The sequence below is a fragment of the Rhinoraja longicauda genome, chromosome 2 (genome assembly GCF_053455715.1).
Source record: "Rhinoraja longicauda isolate Sanriku21f chromosome 2, sRhiLon1.1, whole genome shotgun sequence".
Lineage (NCBI taxonomy): Eukaryota > Metazoa > Chordata > Chondrichthyes > Rajiformes > Arhynchobatidae > Rhinoraja > Rhinoraja longicauda.
In genome coordinates, this window is record NC_135954.1 from 92577069 (window position 1) to 92597584 (window position 20516).

General features: G+C 45.6%; 1 protein-coding gene across 1 annotated transcript in view; it reads left to right on the forward strand.

The window, feature by feature from the left end:
• The first annotated feature begins 1823 nt into the window (after positions 1–1823).
• LOC144607385 (uncharacterized) overlaps positions 1824–20516 on the forward strand; it is a 62810-nt gene continuing 44117 nt past the window's right edge. The window contains exon 1 of the mRNA XM_078424198.1: positions 1824–2019. Within this exon, the coding sequence (XP_078280324.1) occupies positions 1911–2019 (109 nt within the window). The 5' untranslated portion in view covers positions 1824–1910. The remainder of the gene's footprint in view (positions 2020–20516) is intronic.

Here is a 20516-nt window from a genome sequence, read left to right on the forward strand (position 1 = left end):
ATCTTATACGTTTCGATAAGATCTCCTCTCATCCTTCTAAATTCCAGTGAACACAAGCCTAGTCGCTCCAGTCTTTCAACATATGAAAGTCCTGCCATTCCGGGAATTAACCTAGTAAACCTACGCTGCACGCCCTCAATAGCAAGAATATCCTTCCTCAAATTTGGAGATCAAAACTGCACACAATATTCCAGTCCTGGACTAATCAGTGCTAAATTGGGTTCAGGAGTCCTAGACTGGTCTGAGTTGGGCTGGGACTGGGATATCCTGGGCAGGACTGTGTGGAGTTGGGCTGAGTTGTCCTGGACTGGTCTGAGTTGGGCTGGGACTGGGATATCCTGGGCAGGACTGTGTGGAGTTGGGCTGGGACTGGGATATCCTGGGCAGGACTGTGTGGAGTTGGGCTGGGACTGGGATATCCTGGGCAGGACTGCGTGGAGTTGGGCTGGGACTGGGATATCCTGGGCAGGACTGTGGAGTTGGGCTGGGACTGGGATGTCCTGGATTGGACCGTGCAGTGTAGGGCTGAGACACCCTGGACTAGTCAGTGCCTGAGTTGAGCTGTGGTTACCTGGACTGGTCTGAGATAGATGCCCAGGGTTGGACAATGCAGAGTTGCGCTGGAATAGACAATAGGTGCAGGAGTAGGCCATTCGGCCCTTCGAGCCAGCACCACCATTCAATGTGATCATGGCTGATCATTCTCAATCAGTACCCCGTTCCTGCTTTCTCCCCATACCCACTGACTCCGCTATCCTTAAGAGCTCTATCTAGCTCTCTCTTGAATGTATTCAGAGAATTGGCCTCCACTGCCCTCTGAGGCAGAGAATTCCACAGATTCACAACTCTCTGACTAAAAAAGTTTTTCCTCATCTCTGTTCTAAATGGCCTACCCCTTATTCTTAAACGGTGGCCCCTGGTTCTGGACTCCCCCAACATTGGGAACATGTTTCCTGCCTCTAACATGTCCAACCCCTTAATAATCTTATACGTTTCGATAAGATCCCCTCTCATCCTTCTAAATTCCAGTGTATACAAACCTAGTCGCTCTAGTCTTCCAACATATGACAGTCCCGCCATTCCGGGAATTAACCTAGTAAACCTACGCTGCACGCCCTCAATAGCAAGAATATCCTTCCTCAAATTTGGAGACCAAAACTGCACACAGTACTCCAGGTGCGGTCTCACTAGGACCCTGTACAACTGCAGAAGGACCTCTTTGCTCCTATACTCAACTCCTCTTGTTATGAATGCCAACATTCCATTGGCTTTCTTCACTGCCTGCTGTACCTGCATGCTTCCTTTCAGTGACTGATGCACTAGGACACCCAGATCACGCTGTACGTCCCCTTTTCCTAACTTGACACCATTCAAATAATAATCTGCCTTCCTATTCTTACCACCAAAGTGGATAACCTCACACTTATCCACATTAAACTGCATCTGCCATGCATCCGCCCACTCACACAACCTGTCCAAATCACCCTGCAACCTCATAGCATCTTCCTCACAGTTCACACTGCCACCTAGCTTTGTATCATCTGCAAATTTGCTAATGTCCTACCTAGACAGTCACAGGACCATGCGGAATTGGGCTGAGATACCCCGGACCTGGGTCTGTCTTGAGTCTAGCTGAGCTGGGACGTCTTGGACCCTCAGCGTCCCGGGCTGGCCCACCCCCCTACCTCCCTCCCTCTCTCCCGGCCAGCGTGTTTTCGCTCAGGTGCGCTGTCCGCACGGCAGGGTGTGGCGATCCCCAGCGCACGTCACTCCAGGCCGTCCTCCCCACACACCCGCCCCCGGATCACATCTAGATCAACAAACATGGCTGACGCTTATCTCTGGCAACCTTTCCTCATCCTCCTCGCCCCGGAGGCGGCGGTGTGATCTCCCCCGCTCGGCCGCAAGACATGGACAGCAGCGGAGGCGACAACAGCCCATCCCTGAGCGAGAGCGCAGGGTCCGGCTCCTGGAGGAGGTCATGGGACAACAGTAGCACTCTGTCTGCACTCAACATCGGTAGGGAAAGTTCTCACGTCCCGCTTCTCCCTCTCCCCCCGTGGATCTCTATCTCTCTCCCTCTCTCCCCCTCTCTATCTCTCTCTCCCTCTCTCTCTCTCTCTCTCATTTTCCACCATAACTGGTTTCCAGTCCAGTCCCACTTTCTGAGTTCTTGTTACAAAGTTCTGGGGAGCAGGTGGCTGAGCTGAGGAGCGCTGCTGGCCACTCCAGCTCTGCTCCTTCGTGGCAGGTATCCCGCCTCCCGCCTCCCGCAGTCCCATCCCAGAGGCAGCCCGGTCTCCAATATTCTTCACAAGTCACCCATTATTAAATCGGTTTCGAAGCGCCGACCCTCTAGCCTTTGGAGATGCTGAAGCGCTTTCACTGAACGGGGGGAATCCAATCCCTCTCTTAAATCCGCATCTTCCGAGTGTGGTGGTTTGGTAACTGAATAAAGCCGCCCATCGATCTTGGAGCCCCACACTTTCTTGCTTTATCGCATCGCGAAAGGTTACTTTTCATGCACTATTTTGTTTTTGGTGGAGGGGGTGGTGGGGGTGGTATTTTAAGAATCTTAAAGCCCGGACTGGCCACTGACCCTGATACATGGACCTGGCAAAGGACTAGCGGATCGCGGGCTGTGACTTTATCCAGGGGAAAACCGCATGCATTTCTTTTAACCGGTCAGAAGTCTGGTCTTATTAATAGTCGGTCTGCTCCCGTCATTATTGTGTAGGGAAGAACTACAGATGCTGGTTTAATCCAAAGACAGACACAAAAGGCTGGAGTAACTCAGCGGGCTTGGCAACATCTCTGGAGAAAAGGAAAGGGTGACGTTTCGGGGAGACCTTTCTTCAGACCAAAGAAGGGTCTCATTCCGAAACTTCACCTATTCCTTTTCTCCAGAGACGCTGAGTAACTCCAGCCTTTTGTATCTGTCTTCCATCATTATTGTGATGAGCTTTCGAATGAAAGCAGTGTAGACTTGATGGGCCGAATGGCCTAATTCTGCTCCTATAAGTATGAACATTTGTTACCGAATCTTGGTTTTGCAAAGACGCCGTAGGACCAGAGGGCACAGCAGCCTCAGAATAATAGGATGTACCTTTAGAATAGAGATGGGGAGGAATTCTTTTAACCAGAGGGTGAATCAGTGGAATTCATCACAAGACGGTGGTGGAGGGAAAGTCATTAGGTATTTTTAAAGTGGAGATGGATAGCTTCTTGATTAGTAATGGTGTCAAAGGTTGCAGATTAATAATGGTGTCAAAGGTTGCAATAGATCAGCCGAACAGACTCAATGGGCCAAATGGCTTAATTCTGCTCCTACATCTTATGGTCTATTGGATTCATTGATTTGCTTCCATTATTATAAATGTACGGTTTAATTCATTATTATTTTTTAACAAAAGTCTACTCCAATTTCCGAGCTTCCACCCTTGGGTCCGCTAAGCTTTCATTGTTGTCAGTGGCCTTTATCTAAGTACTTATTCTTTACAGTGGGCCTAGGAAGCAACAGAGTTAATCAAATTTAGCCCAAGCTTTTCATCACCAATGGAGGTTGTTGGGAGGGAATGTAATATTGGAAGGTTGGAAATGCTAGCCAAGATCTTTCCTTGCCAGAGAATATCGCTAATGATTTCACTGATATGGTTCTTCCATATATTCGGAAGTGGTGAGTATGGCTGATAAGGTCAACAAAAAAAAAGAAAGATTCTAACCTTGAATGAGGTGACCATGGCTGACAAGGGAAGTCAAAGACTGCGAGATAGGGATGGAATGTCTTTAGCTAGAGGGTGGTGATTCTGTTGAATTCATTGCCACAGATAGCTGTGGAGTTCAAGCCATTGGGTATTTTTAAAGTAGAGATTGATAGATTCTTGATTAATACGGGTGTCGGGGGTTATGGGGAGAAAGCAGGAGAATGGGGTTGAGGAGGGGAGATAGATCAGCCATGATTAAATGGTCGAGTAGACTTGATGGACCGAAAGGCCTAATTCTGCTTCTATACCTATGAACATTTCTTATCGAATCCTTGATGCCATGTAATGTCTTGTTACGCCATTTTGGAGATTAGTTAAGAGACGGCATTGTGTGTGGAGTAAAATGAAGGACTGTTGAGGTTCTTATGCCAAAAACTTCAGAATCACAACAGCTGGTATTAACTTTTTAAATTTTAGACTTAGAGGTCTGTGCAGAGTTCACATGTTATCTCTGTGATCATAGTCATACAGCATGGAAATAGACCCTTCATCCATGCTGACCAAGATGCCACATCTAAGCTGGTTGTCTGAGCTCGACAAAAGAATAATATGTAAAACTAATCATTTTTTACTGAGTTTTTCCCACAATAATATGGACTTTAATTAGGAAGGCTAGTTAGATGCAGATATTTATTGAAAACCATATGTGTTATGAAATTGATATTTATCTATTGGTTAACTGCCATATTTAGTGAGTATTTGGTGCATATTAATTTATGTAATAAATTTATGATTGAGATTCAAGGAATTACAGGTGCTGGAATCTTGAGTAAAACACAGTGTTGAAGGAACAGTGGGTCAGGCTGCATCTGTGGAGAGAATGGACAGACAGCATTTCATTCAATCTGAGAAGGGTCCCGAACCAAAACATTGCCCATCCATTCTCTGCATAAATGCTGCCTGACTCGCTGAAATCCTCCAGCAGACTGTGTTTTGCTCAAATTTATGATTAAATTCCTCTTGGCATGAAGATTTCACAGCCAGTTATTGCAGTTTGGCGTTGTGGATGGTTTATGCATCTTGGTGCCAAAATTGCCAGACCGATGCAGAGTAATAAATACAAAGTGATATCATGATTGTTTGGAAGAAAGACTTGTATTTACATAGCTTTTGGGATTGCCATATGCAGACCGCGTCAATAGTGAGAAGCAGTTAACATTCCAAGTTAATGCACTGTGTCTCGCATTTCCGGTTATTGCTTCAGATTCCTACATCTCCGATGTGACCATTGAACATGCCATCGGGCGGCACGGTTGCACAGCGATAGAGTTGCTGCCTTATAGTGGCTGAGACTCTGGTTCGATCATGACTCTGGGTGCTGTCTGTACGGAGTTTGTAAGTTCTCCCCATTTCAGTGTGGGTTTTCTCCGGGTGATCCGGTTTCGTCCCACACTCCAAAGACATACAGGTTTGTAGATTAATTGGCTTTGGCAAAGATTGGAAATTGTCCCTAGTGTGTAGAATAGTGCGAGTGTGGTCGGCACGGACACGGTGTGTGCTGAAGGGCCTGTTTCTGCGCTGTATCCCTATACTAAATATTGTGACTTAAGTAAGGGGTTCAGGTTAACATTTACAGGAACGAGATACTAAGTCTGACAGGTCCTACTACAAACAAAACTTTTATCATGTTGTGGCCTCCAATTGTCTTGAAACCAAGATCAGTTGAGCAACCATTTTAACTCCCCTTCCCATTCCCATACCGACCTATCTGTCCTTGGCCTCCTCCATTGCCAGACTGGGGCTACACACAAACTGAGGGAAGAGCATCTCATATTCCACTTGGGTAGCTTACAAACCAAAGTATGGACGTTGAATTCTCCAATTTCAAGTAAAATCCACCTGTCCCCTCTCTCTTCCTCGAGTGCCCCTCTCCATTCCTCTGATGCCCCCAGTCACCTGGCTCCTTTCCTCTCCTTTGGAAACTCATCTCCCATTCCCCAAATTCCTCTTTTCCCTTTTATCCCTCATCTTTCCCATCTGTCATGTCCAACTATATCCCTTCTGCTGGCTTTACATTTGAATACTCTTCTCCCCTATCTGACATCGCGTTCTGTTTTTTCATTTCTAGCCTTTGTCACTTACTTCACCCACCTGCCAATCCACCCCCCCCTCAATATCCACCTATCAGTTACCAGGCTTTGTCCGGCCTTGATCATTCTTTTCCAGCTTTCTCCCCCCATGCTACTATCAGTCTGAAGTGGAGTCCAGACCTGAAAAGTCACCTGTCCATTTCCTCCAAAGGTTTTGCCTGACCTGCTGAGTTCCTCAACCACTTTGTGTTTTGCTCAAGATTTAAACATCTGCAATTTAGTTTCTAGTTTAGAGATACAGTGCGGAAACAGGCCCTTCGGCCCATCAAGTCCGCGCCAACCAGCAATCTCTTATACGCTAGTTCTATCCGACCCACTACAGACGATTTACAGGGGCCAATTAACCCTCAAATGTGAAGGGCCCCAACCCGAATTATCACCTGTCCATGTTCTCCAGAGGTGCTGTCTGATCCGCTGAGTTACTCCAGCATTTTGTGTCTAAACCTACAAACCTCCATATCTTTGGAATGTGGGAGGAAACCAGAGCACCCAGAGAAAACCTATGCACTCTCAGAGAGAAGGTACAAACTCCATATGACAGCACCTGTAGTCAGGATCGAACCCAGTTCTCTGACGCTGTATGGCAGCAACTCTACCGCTGTGCCACTGTGTCGCCCTATGTTCCTTCAGTAAAGCAGATTACCTGGTCCGTAAATCTGTCTGTGAAACTAATTGTCTTATCATTACAACACCTCAAAAGTATTGTTGTCGCCAAAGCATGCTTTGGGAAGTTCTGCAGTTGTGAGGGGTGCTACAGAAATGCAAGACCTTTCACTCTGAGCCTGGAAGCAGGTGTTGATGGGGCATTCATCCAGAAACAGCTTGTGACTAAGAGTTTCTTGGAGAACGGGCTGTGGACAAAAGTAAGGAAGGTCTCGCCCATGGTGCAGTCAGGAAATGAGAGGGAGTTGCACTAAATTCTTCACTCGGCTGCAAGTTCCAATAATGAATCAATTAAAGCATCTGAAATGGGAAGACAATTCCTGCAGATTTGAAGAGAGAGCCAGCGTTTATATCTTGCCTTTTATGACCCTGGCTCGCCCCAAAACGCTTTATAGGGAAAGAAATACCTTTAACGTTCAGTCATTGTTGCGATGTAGGAAAATACAGTCTGGGAAAACAAGAGTGTGAGGAGCCAGAAGCCACAGACAGCCCTTTCTGCTCCAGAGTTATACAGCACAGAACATCCCATTTGAACCTCCCACCACCACCTTTCATACACCTCTTCATGTGTCCCTCTACTCCTTCTCCCACATCTTCTTATTTTGTTTCCCCTTAAATGTGTCATTGAATTCACCCGAACAAGTCAGTTATTAGTGGTAGAGTCATAGAGTCATACACAGTGGAACAACTTTCCTTTGCCCCCATACAACCTACTCCAATCAACTTGAGCAAGTTCCTGTCTAATACCATTAAAGTTGGCCTTGCCCCAATTCAGAATTTAAACTTGTGGCCCTCCTTGTCTTTATCCATAATTATTTTAAAGCTAATAGACGAGTGGTCGCTGATCCCAAATGGTTTGCCCACTGACAGTTCTTCTTCGCGAGCCTTCTTGCCCATGCCGACCAAGGTGCTCCATCTACACTAGTCCCACCTGCTTACATTTGACTCATATCCCTCTAAACCTATCCTATCCAATTGTTTTTCAAATGTTGAGATAGTACCTGCCTCAACTACCTCCTTTGGCAACTCGTTCCATACACCTACCATCCTTTGTGTTAAAAAAAAAGTTGCCCCTCAGGTTCCTATTAAATTCCTCCCCCCCCCCCCCCCTCCCAATCATTCTAGCCAGTACGTTCCGTCGTCGATCAGGGCGTTGAGCAAAAGAATTAGGAAGTCATGTTTCAGCTTTATAAAACTTTGGTTAGACCACATGTACAGTTTTGGTTGCCCCATCACAGGAAAGTTGTGGAGGCTTTGGAGGGAGTGCAGAAGATGTTTAGCAGATTGCTGCCTGGATTAGAGGGTATTAGCCAAAAGGAGGAGAGAGTTTGGACAAACCTGGGTTATTTTCTCTGGAGAGTTGAGGGGAGACCCTGATAGAAGTAAATAAAATTATGCCAGGTGTAGACAGGGTAGAAATGTGAACATTTAGAAGGTATAGCTGTAAGGTAAGAGGGGGAAAGTTTGAAGAAGATGTGAGGAGTGAGTCTCTTCACACAGAGTGGTGGATCCTGGATTGATCTGCCGGAGGTGGCGGTGGAGGCAAATGCAATAGTGGCATTTAAGAAGATTTTAAATAGGCATATAGATTTGGAAGTTTATGGAAAATGTGCAGGCAGAAGAGATTAACTTGACGTCATGTTCGCTACAGACATTGTAGGACCTGTACCTGTGCCATACTGTTTTATGTTTAGCTAAAGATATTTCCCCCGAGTTCCCTGGCAACTTCATCTACTATTTTGATCCTTTTTCTTTCCTGGTAACCTCTCCATCTTTGTCCTATCAATCTGTCATACCTCCATCACCTCTCATCTGCCGTGTAGAGAGCCCCACCCTTCCTGGTGCTTGTAACTTGTTGTGAGATGTTTGAATTTAAATGAATTCCTTTCCTGCACTTCTCAAAATATCAATGTACCAGGTATGGTTTAAGCTGGTTCCCAGCTTCGGAGTCTTGGGTAGTAGGACGAGTATAGATGGGGCATCTTGGTTGGCATGGACAAGTTGGGCCGAAGGACCTGTTTCTGTGTATGAGACTCCATGACTCAGGGCGGCACGGTGTTGCAGCGGCAGAGTTGCTGCCTTACAGTGAATGCAGCGCCGGAGACCCAGGTTCCATCCCGACTACAGGCGCCGTCTGTACGGAGTTTGTGCATTCTCCCCGTGACCTGCGTGGGTTTTCTCCGAGATCTTCGGTTTCCACCCACACTCCAAAGACCTACAGGTTTGTAGGTTAATTGGCTTGGTAAATGTAAAATTTGTTCCTAGTGGGTGTAGGACGAAAGGGCCTGTGTCTGCACTGTATCTTTAAACTAAACTAAAACTAAAAGGTTGTAAAGGCTGTGTCAAAGTTAGCAATGCCAACTTTCAATGGAATGCTTCAGCTTAGGCAGTGGTAGAAATGCTCCATGTCTGTAAGAAAGCACAGTCACCAAGGGCTAGCACAGTGCCAACTCAAGCCGCCAGCCTTCACACATTGCACAATGGAGAAAATACATTCTTTAGGCTCTGCTTGAATACAGTACTGTACGTTAGGCTTTACTCTTTACAATTGACTAGAATAACCCGGAATACCAGTTTGGTTGTAAGGAGGGATGCTATAATTTCCAAATTAAGATCAGAATACTTTCTGAATAGCAAGGAGCCAGGGACTCAGTAGGAACAGAAAGATTTGTGCCTACATAAATTTTGCATGCAGGTATTTATGAAAAAAATCAAAAAGCCAGTGGAGTACCAGCCGTCATCTGAAGAGAGCTGGAGTGTGAGGTGGGGCAATTTATGTCCTAGATGGACACAATATGCTGCAGTAAATGCTGGTCAGGCAGCATCTCCGGAGAAAAGCAATAGGTGACATTGCGGGTCAAAACCCTTCTCCAGACTGAAGAGGGATTCTGACTCAAAATGTCAACTATTCCTTTTCTCCAGAGATGCTGCCTGACCAGCTGAGATACTTCAGCATTTTGTGTCCATCGTCCGTATAAATCAACATCTGCAGTTGCCTCCTACACAATTTCTGTCTTAGTTGTGTGAAGCACTATTTTGTTTAGTTTGTAGATACAGCGCGGAAAACAGGCCCTTCGGCCCACTGTCCGCACTGAGCAGCGATTCCTGTACACCAGCCCTATCCTACACATAAGGGGCAATCTCCAATTTTTTTTTAACCAAAGCCAATTAGCCTACAAACCTGTACATCTTTGGAATGTGGGAGAAAACCGGAGCACCCAGAGAAAACCCACGCAGTCATGGGGACACATACAAACTCCATACAGACAGTACCCATGGTCAGGATTGAACCCGATTTCTGACGCTGTAAGGCAGCAACTCTAACGCTGCATGGAACACAATGATTTGTTCTGACTTGCAAGCTTTGAGATAGGTTGCAGAGACTGGTAGAAACAAGGAACTTCAGACGCTGGTTAATACGCAAAAGGACCAAAGTGCTGGAGAAACTCAACATCAGGCAGCATTAGGGGTAGCGGCACAGTGTCGCAACAGTAAAGATGCTTCCTTACAGCGCCAGAGACCTGAGTTCAACCCTGACTAAGGGTGCTGTCTGAACGGAGCTTGTATGTTCTCCCTGTGACCTCCCAATAAATATTGAAGATACAGAGTGCAGAATATAGTTCTCAGCATTGTAATGCACCACTTCCATAGACAAAATCCAATGTCCACAATGGGGTAGAGGTGAATCACACAGTATCCTAGCTTATGGAAGGACTGCTCAGAAGCCTGATAACAGAGGGGAAGAAGCTGTTCCTGAGTCTGGTGGTGAGCGTTTTCAGGAGACCATTGATGAATTTGACATGAAGGAGAAGAATTTAAAAATGAAGGCATTGATTAACTGGGAATTTAGTTTAAAGAAACAGCGCGGAAACAGGCCCTTCGGCAATCATCCCGTACACTTGTTCCATCCTGCACACTAGGAGCAATTTACAGGTTTTACCAAAGCTAATTTATCTACAAACCTGTACGTCTTTGGAGTGTGGGAGGAAACCGGACCACCTGAGCGGTCGTACAAACTCCATACAGCCATCCACAGTGCACAGATAAAGGGTATAATATTTAGTGCAAAGATATAACATAGTAGTCCGATAAAATCGGATTAAAGATAGAGTAAAGGTCTCCAATGAGGTAGATGGGAGGTCAGGACTGCACTCTAACTGATGGGAGGATGGTTCAGTTGCCTGATAACAACTGGGAAAAAACTGTCGCTGAATCTGGATGTGTGTGTTTTCACACTCCTGTACCTCTTCCCCGCACACTAACACTATCCTACACCCACTAGGGACAATTTTTTTAAACATTTGCCCAGCCAATTAACCTACATACCTGTACGTCTTTGGAGTGTGGGAGGAAACTCACGCAGGTCACGGGGAGAACGTACAAACTCCGTACAGACGGCGCCCGTAGTCAGGATCGAACCTGAGTCTCCGGCGCTGCATTCGCTGTAAGGCAGCAACTCTACCGCTGCGCCACCGTGCCGGTTTTCCTCTAAAGTTTCCTCTTGAGTTTTCCTCTAAACTTTCTCCCTCTGATCTTATAGCTGTGCCCTCTAACATTTGACATTTCCATGTACCTGTCCAAATGTCTTTCAAATATCATAGTACCTGCTACAACTACCTCCTCTGGCAGCTCGTTCCATATACCAACCAGCATCTGTGTGAAAGGGTTGCCCTTCATATTCCTATTAAATATTTCCCCTCGGAAAGGTGGAAAAAATGTTCTGACTGCCCACCCTATCTATGCCTCTCATAATTTTACATACTTCTATCAGTTCTCTCCTTAGGCTCCAGAGAAAACAATCCAAGTTTGTCCAAAGTTTCCTTACAGTTAATACCCTCTAATCCAGGCAATATCCTGGTGAACCTCATCTGCACACTCTCTCAAAAGCATATCTTATGTTAAATTTTTTGGCATGCGACACGGAGCCTTGAGAACTGGTAGAATTTTCCATTGAGCCACAGCACTACTAAAGCTTCTGCCTAATGCTGTGATCTTTGTCCTGTGCTCACTGCTCAGTGCATTGAACAGTTTGCTTCTACACTTTGCCCCGCGTTGTGAAGTTGGGGAGGGAACCAGAAGAGTGGATGTGCAGAGAAGGCACTGCAAAACGGAGTGAGGGGAATAAAAAAGGGCTTGACTGGCTGACTGCCATCCTGTTGGCTCTTTGTTAATGCCAGAATCCTTAAGGTGGAGCCCCGGGAACTCTTGCACACTTTCAACAACGAGTTTCTGCAAAGTTGGTTTCACACAGCCAGCGCTGTCTCTGTTGAGCAACTCAGGTGGTGTGAGGTTACACTGGCCCCAACACCTGAAGCTGGAGTGGCTGTCAATTTGGTTCCAGTGACTGGGCACATTATAGCAAGGCACAGTGTGCTGTGACCTGCCCTATTAAATGTGGATCAGTGCCCAGGATCAAGACCGCAGGATTTGTCTGGCAAACCAGCAAGCCCTACAGTTAACTTAAATTTAGATCTTTGGCAGCTTGGTGAGCAGATCAACTTAAATGTCAATTTTAAGCACTTTTTTTCTTTGTTTTCCACTTTGTTCTTCCCTCCCTTCTAGACTTTACCAAGGCAGGAAAAACCATGATACCAAAACACTGTCCTTGGGCGCAGCGGTAGAGTTGCTGCCTTACAGTCCCAGAGACCAGGGTTCGATCCTGTCTACGGGTGCTGTCTGTACGGAGTTTGTACGTTCTCCCCGTGACCACATGGGTTTTCTCCGGGTGCTCCGGTTTCCTCCCACACTCCAAAGATGTATAGGTTTGGCTTTGGTAAAGATTGCAAATTGTCCTTAGTGTGTATGCTAGTGTACGGGGTGAACGTTGGTTGGTACGGACTCGGTGGGCCAAAGGGCCTGTTTCCACACTGTATCTCTAAACCAAACTAAATTTCAGAATGGTGGGAGTGCCTTCACACTGACATAATCTGTGGTAGCTATGCGTAATCCCTTGAAAGACATAGTCATATACCATGTAAACAGGCATTTCCACCCAATTCACCCATGCTTGACCGAAATGCCCTATCTAAGCTAGTCCCATTTACCTGCGTTTGGCCCATGTCCCTTTAGATCTTTCCTATCCATGTCCTTATCCAAGTATCTTTTAAATGTTGTCATAGTATTTGTCTCAACTAACTGCTCTGGCAGGTCGTTCCATATACCCACCAGCCTCTGCATGAAAAAGTTGCACCTCAGGTTCCTATTAAATCTTTCCCCTCTCACCTTAAACATTTGTCCTCTGGTTCTTGACTCCTGAACCCTAGGTCAAAGACTGTGCATTCACCCTATCAATTCCCCTCACGATTTTAAATAAAAAGAGATGGGAGGTAAAAAGTCCAAGTGCTAATAAAGGAAATTGTTATCTTTGGAAATGCCTCTCTGACCTTCTCAGATGAACAACTTTAGCCCAAGGGATCAGGAAGACCAATTGTTAAATTGTTTTTGGTGAATTCGCTCATTTTTTGTGTGATGGATTATCAATTAGCTTCCTTCCACCAGCATCTTGCCCAAGTGACCACAGTGAATCCTTTCAGTTTAGTTTAGTTTAGAGATACAACATGGAAATAAGCCCCTTGGCCTGCTGAGTCCGTGCCGACCAGTGATCCCCCGCACACTAACACTATCCTACACACACCAGGGACAATTTACAATATTACCAAGCCAATTAACCTACAAACCTGTACATCTTTGGAGTATGGGAGGAAACCGGAGCACCTGGAGAAAACCCACAGTCAGGGCGAACGTACAAACTTCGTACAGACAGCACCCGTAGTCAGGATCAAACCAGGGTCTCCAGCAATGTAAGGCAGCATCTCTACCACTGCACCACCCTTTCACTATTGATTAAACTCTGGTTATCAAAGATTTAGAGTAGTTTCTAATTTTTTTTTAAATTGCTTGAATCAGGTGGTATTAGCTGCAAGGAGAGGCTGGACAAATTTGGATTGTTTTTTCTAGCATGCCAAAGTTGAGAGGAGACCCAATAGAAGTTTTTTAAATTATGAGAGGTAGATAGGGTAGACAGTCAGACCTTTGCGAGGAGAAATATTTAATAGGAACCTGAGGGGCAAGTTTTTCACACAGAGGCTGGTGGGTATTTGGAATGAGCTCCCGGGGGGGGGGGGGGGGGGGGGGGGGGGGGGTAGTTGAGGCAAATACCATGATAACATTTAAAAGACAATTGAACAGGTACATGATGGAAATGTCAAAGACTAGAGGACACAGCTTTAAAAGTGCCACGGGCAAAGTTTAAAGGAGATGTGCGGGGAGAGTGTTTTTATATAGAGAATGGTGGGGGCGTGGAACATGCTGCTGCCAGAGGTGGTGGTGGAGGCAGATACAATAGTGGCGTTTGAGGCTTTTAGATAGGCAATATGCAGGGAATGGAGGGATATGGATCATGTGTAGGCAAATAAGGTTGGTTATCTCGGCAAGCTATTCAGCAGAGACAGTGTGGGATGAAGGGCCTGATCTTGTGTTGTTTTTCTATGTTTAGTTTAGTTTAGAGATGCAGCATGGAAACAGGCCCTTTGGCCCACTGAGTCCGCACCGACCATCAATCACCTAGTTCCATGTCCTATACACCGGGAGCAATTTACAGAAGCCAATTAACCTCCAAACCCGCAAGTCTTTGGAATATGGGAGAAAATTGGAGCACCCGGAGAAAACTCGACCGGTCACAGGGAGAACGTACAAACTCCATACAGACAGCACCCTTGGTCAGGATCGAACCCAGGTCTCTGGCGCTGTCAGGCAGCAGCTCCACTGCTGTGCCACTGTGCCCCCCCCTTCTGTGTTCTATTAAATTTATCTAATTATGTTCCATGGTTGCTTTGGTGGGATCGAACCTTTCCAAACCTCAGGATGCTTGTTCTGTGACCTAACCATGAATCAGATGAATTTAATTGAAGTAAAAAAATATTGGTTCCCGCTGGCTGAACTAGATCTCTGTTATAATGAAATTGGGATGAAGCACGTAGGATCTGCAGTACTGTGGCAGGGGAATTAGTGTGGTGCGAGAATGTGCTGCTGAACAGGAAAGAAAGAAGACCTTGTGAATAGCCACAACTCTACATTAACACTTCTAAAGTGTGGCAACAGCTTGTGAGGAACTCATAATAATAGACCAGGGTGAGGGGGAGGTGTTAACACCTTCCTGTTAATCACCGTGAGGGGAAGTAACATTGAGCGACAGCAGAGAACTGCTTCTGGAGGAATGGTACATCAGTAGTCAAGAGAGTTTTATTGTCATATGTTCTGAAAATGGAACAATTAAATTTGGTGGGGGGGGGGGGGAGGTGTCTGAGGTTCGAGAAATGGTAGAAGTGAGAGTGAGGGTGTCATCAACCAATGCAGAGGGAAGCTATGTATTCACCCCATATTCATATTATCCATCACTCCCATGTTCCCAGTTAAAGTTTCAGGTTGAAGAACGTTCAACGGAATCCAGTGACATCTAGCTACGTCTGTGTAGGAAGGAACTGCAGGTGCTGGTTTAAACTGAAGATAGACACAAAAAGCTGGAGTAACTCAGTGGCACAGGCAGCGTCTCTGGAGAGAAGGAATGGGTCGACCAAGAAAAATGACACAAAGTGTTGGACTAACGCAGCAGGTTAGGCAGCATCTCTGAAAAAACATGGATCGGTGACTTTTCAGGTCGGGACCCTTCTTCAGACTTATGAATTCAGAATCATTCCATCAAGCCATATACAAGTGCAAAGAAAAAAGTAACCATTCTGTCCTGATGGGTTCAGACTTGGAATAGAAATTTAAGATTGGAACAATTGTATTGGATGATAGTTGATCCTTTCCTGTGACCAGTACACAAAGTTAATTGAGGAGAGCCAACACAGATCTTGTTTGTACCCCTGTACAATGACAATAAAGATATATTGTTTGACTAACCTAAAGGTATTTTATGTTGAAGTAACATTGATGAAGGGCATGCATTTGGTATGGTGCACATGGATTTTAGCAGTGTTTGTCAAAATAGCACATGAAAAGCTGATTAATAAAGCTGTGTCTCTCTTCAGCTAGGATGGAAAAATCGTGTTAAGGATAGAAAACAGCATTCGGTGGTAAATGATTATTTTACTCTAATTTAAAAAAGAATTAGTGACGGTCAGCATGGCTTTGCCCATGGCAGGTCTTACAAACTTACTTGTGCCGAAGGTGATCAATGTGGGTAGGGCGGTGGATGTTGTCTACATGGATTTAAGTAAGGCATTTGATAGTCTTTCATGGTAGATTGATCCAGATTAACATGCATGGGATCCATGGTGACTTGGTTGTTTGGATTCAGAACTGGCTTACTGTTAGAGGACAGAGGGCTATGATGGAAGAGTGTTATTATGGCTGGAGGTCCGTAACCAGTGAAGTTCCGCTGGGACCTCTGTTGTTTATGAGATATAAAAATGACTTGAATGAAAATGTTGATGTGAGGTTAGTAAGTTTGCAGCTGGCAGCAACATTGCGGCATTGCCGATTAAGAGGAAGGCTGTCAAAGTATAGACCAGCTACAGAAAGGGCAGAGAAATGGCAGATGAAGTTTAATCCGAGCAGGGGTTAGGTGTTGTACTTAGGGAGGGTGAATGGAATGTATCGTGATACTAAAAGAATCTTGTGATACTACAAAACTAAAAGAAAAGCAAGCCTGAGGTACTCAGCTCCTGAAGCTGATCCTGGTTTATGACTTTATGATTAATCGAGTACGACTGCATGGTGATAGTTCCCAGTTATAGAAATAGTTAATTAGCTGACCCACATACACCAGCTTTGCTCTTCTAACATTAATGACGCCAATAAACTCATTCCACACCCAAAATTGAAGGATTTTTGTTTTATTTTGTGGGCCAGTAATTCTAGAATCTTGCTGTCAGCACCTGTGGAGAAATGAAACCAGTAGACAGCGTTGCGACAAATGTCTTTTGGAAGGCATCGCAGTGCTTCAAACAAACGCTGTGAGCTTAATTTTGTTCTTTTTCTTTTGTTATCATATTTGGTATAATTGGACAGGTACATGGATAAGAAATTTTGAGAGGGATATGAGTTGCAGGAGGACGAGGGGTGATCTTTTCGAGGTGTACAGAATCATGAGAGGAATAGATTGGGTAAACGCACAGAGTCTCTTGCCCAAGGTATGGAATTGAGAGCCAGAGGACATAGGTTTAAAGTGAGGGTCGAAAAATGTAATAGGAACCTGAGGGGTAACCTTTTCACACAAAGAGTGGTGGGTGTATGGAACGATCTGCCGGCGGAGGTAGTTGAGGCAGGTACTATCACAACGTTTAAGAAACATTTAGACAGGTATATGGATAGGACAGGTTTAGAGGGATATGGGCCAAATGCAGGCAGGTGGGACTGGTGTAGATGGAACATGTTGTAGGTGGGAAAGTTGAACTGAAGGGTCTGTTACCACGCTGAGTCAAATGTGGTCAAATTGGATGAGCCTAGATGGGGCATCATGGGCAGCATGGACGAATTGGGCCATGGGCTTGGTTTCTGTACTGTATGTCTTTATGACTCTGAACTGTATTAGGATTAAAAGTGTCTTGATTGATCCTCCCTAGTCATTTTACCAGTTCCACAGTTCTCCCCTGTTTCTTTTGAGGTCACACCTTCCCCAGCCAACAATGGACCTACCAGGCAATGCCCTGCCTGAGGTCATTTGTGGCTGGTCCCGACTAATCCTGGCCTTTTCTCGCCTCCAGCTCTTGACTTCCCCACTCTCTCCCAACCCCTACATTCAGTCTTAAAAAAGGGCGGCACGGTAGCACAGCGGTAGAGTTGCTGCTTTACAGCGAATGCAGTGCCGGAGACTCAGGTTCGATCCTGACTACGGGTGCTGCACTGTAAGGAGTTTGTACGTTCTCCCCGTGACCTGCGTGGGTTTTCTCCGAGATCTTCGGTTTCCTCCCACACTCCAAAGACGTACAGGTATGTAGGTTAATTGGCTGGGTAAATGTAAAAATTGTCCCTAGTGGGTGTAGGATAGTGTTAATGTACGGGGATCACTGGGCGGCACGGACTTGGAGGGCCGAAAAGGCCTGTTTCCGGCTGTATATATATGATATGATATGAAAAGTCACCTATCCTTTTTCTCCAGAGATGCTGCCTGACCTGCTCCAGCACTGTGTGTCTATCTTCAGTGCCAAGAGAGCCATGCATGCACTGTCAGGGGCATGGCTTTAGGATAAGTTGTTAAACCAAAGGCCCGCTAACTTGTTAAATGAGCTTTCAAGATTTCAGAGGCAGAGCCTGTGCTTCCATCCATGTATTGGCAGTTCTGTCAAATGTCGAGGTGTTCCTGGTGAAAGTTTGATCACTACGTATTCCAATGTACAAAAAAGCCGCTGAGAATTAAAGAGCATTCAAGTCATGTCAAGTCGAGATTATTGTCATTTGCACAACTAAGGTGAGGTGCAAGTACAATAAAAATCTTGCAGCAGTATCGCAGGCAGGTAGCCTCAGACAACACACAAAATATATTTATTCACAAAATGCTGGAGTAACTCAGCAGGTTACTCCAGCATTTTGTGAATAAATCGATTTGTACCAGCATCTGCAGTTATTTTCTTATACACACAAAATATAGTCAGAATGAGTGTGAAGAAGGGTCACGACCCGAAACGTCACCTATCCTTTTTCTCCAGAGATGCTGCCTGCCCCGTTGAGTTACTCCAGCACTTTGTGCCTATCTCCAAAACATACCAGCATCTGCAGTTCCTTTCTACACACAAATATAAATTACACACAAATTATCCAAATTCTGTAAGAATAGAAAGATAAATACTGTGCAAAAAGACAAAGACAAAAGACAATCAAATTCATTGATATGAAACACAATTGAGGTGCAGACACATTGCAATAAGGATTGATTACATTTGTTGTTTTCTGTTATTAACTCACTGGGCTTAGGGCATTTATTTAGTTATTGAATTGAGGTCAAGGTTGTATTCACCTCTTCTGAGAGTGTGTCTGATGTTAATTTGTCTAAGGCATTTCACCTGAATTGTTTAGCGGTTTCTTTTAATAAAAAGTTTACATGATTTTTCTCTCCACACCACTTTCTATTTTCTTTGTTTTGGTTCACAAACTCAAATTATGCTCTGGTATGTGAACCTCAGGGGCCATTTGGGGAATATGAATATGAGGGACAGGACTTTTGATTCAGCCTGGATAGCTTAGGAACAGCACCTCATATTCCGCTTGGATAGCCTACAGCCCGGCAGGATGAACATCGAATTATCCCATTTTAAGTTAACACCCCCTCTTCCTCTTTCCTGTGTCCACTCCACCCTGCTGCGCAACCATTTCTCCCCCTGTCCCACCCCTCTTTCCCTATCTTTCCATCACTCTATCGCCTTCTCTCTATATACCTCATCTGGCTTTACATCCCACCCCTCTTCCCTCCTTATCTGACACCCTTTTGTCTCCCTTCAATCTTCAGCCTTTGTCCACCCTTCAACCAATCAACCCCCCCCCCTCCAACATGTATCCATCTATCATTAGCCAGGCTTTTCCATGCCCCCACCTCTCTTTCCAGCTTTTTTCCCTCCCCCCCCCACTGGTCACTGGTCGGCGCGGACTCAGTGGGCCCAACCTGAAATATCGCCTTGCCATTCCCTCCACAGATGCTGCCTGACCCGTTGAGTTCCTCCAGCACTTTGTCTTTTGCTCAAGATGCCAGCACCTGCAGTTCATTGTGTGTCTGAGGCATTTTCAATACTGTGCATTGACTCTGTCGGCTGTGAGCAAAATACTCACAGAGCTTGCAGCAGGAAAGTGGGAGCCTGGAGTCAGGGACTCATCGTGAAAACCATCCCGTTCGCGCACAGGATTTATTGGGTAACAGCCAGAAGCAGGAATTGTGGCAGATTTTTTCTTTCCAAATAAAGTAACTGAATAGAACAGTTGTTAACAGAATCGGCCGTATATGGCACATTTATTGGAGTAGAAGGAAAATGTTACTGAACCTTATGAGGTCTTGGGCAGAGGGCCAAGTTGACTTGCTTCAGAATTAATCAGTGTTCATTGTTCAGAGATGAGATTGGGGCCTTGTCCTAGAGTGGAAATCTGTGTGGTCTGGTTGTGAATTTGTTTTCAAATCAATGCATGTTGATAACATTGAATCCTCTTCATGCTGATTGAACAATTTTCCGTTCGGCCAAGTGTGTTCAGGGCAGAAAAGTGGCGCAGCTGGTAGAGATGTTACCCCACAGTGCCAGAGATCCGGGTTCAATTTTGACCTTGGGTGCTGTATCTGCGTGCAGTTTGCATGTTTTCACTGTGACTGCGTGGGTTTCCCCCAGGTTTTGTCCCTTGTCCCAAAGACGTATGGGTTTGTGGGTTAATCGGCCTCTGTTAAATTGCCCCCAGTGTATAGGGAGTGGATGAGAAAGTGGGATAACACCGAGCGAGTGTGAACAGGTGATCGATGGTCGGCTTGGACTCAGTGGGCTGAAGTGCCTGTTTCCATGTTATATCTTTCAATCAATATAATGGTAACAGCAATGCAGGGTATGGCTAAGAATAATTTGCGGTACATTGGTGCTCCGGTGACCTGGGTTCACCCCTGACCTACGATGCTCTCTGTGCGGAGTTTGCAAGTTCTTTCTGCGATTATAGAATCACACAGGCTGCGTACTCTCCCCTCTCCTTTACTCTCTCTACACCAACGACTGCACCTCCACAGATTCCTCTGTCAAGCTCCTCAAGTTTGCGGATGACACTACCCTGATTGGACTGATCCAGGATGGGGAAAAATCTGCCTACAGACAGGAAGTGACACAGCTGGCGTCCTGGTGCCATCGCAACAACCTGGAGCTCAATGCTCTCAAGACGGTGGAACTAATTGTAGACTTTCGAAGAGCTCCCCCTCCCCTCCCCCTCACTCACCATCAACAACACCATAGTCACATCTGTGGAGTCATTTAAGTTCCTTGGAACTATCATCTCCAGGGACCTTAAATGGGGGGCCACCATCGACTCCACAGTCAAA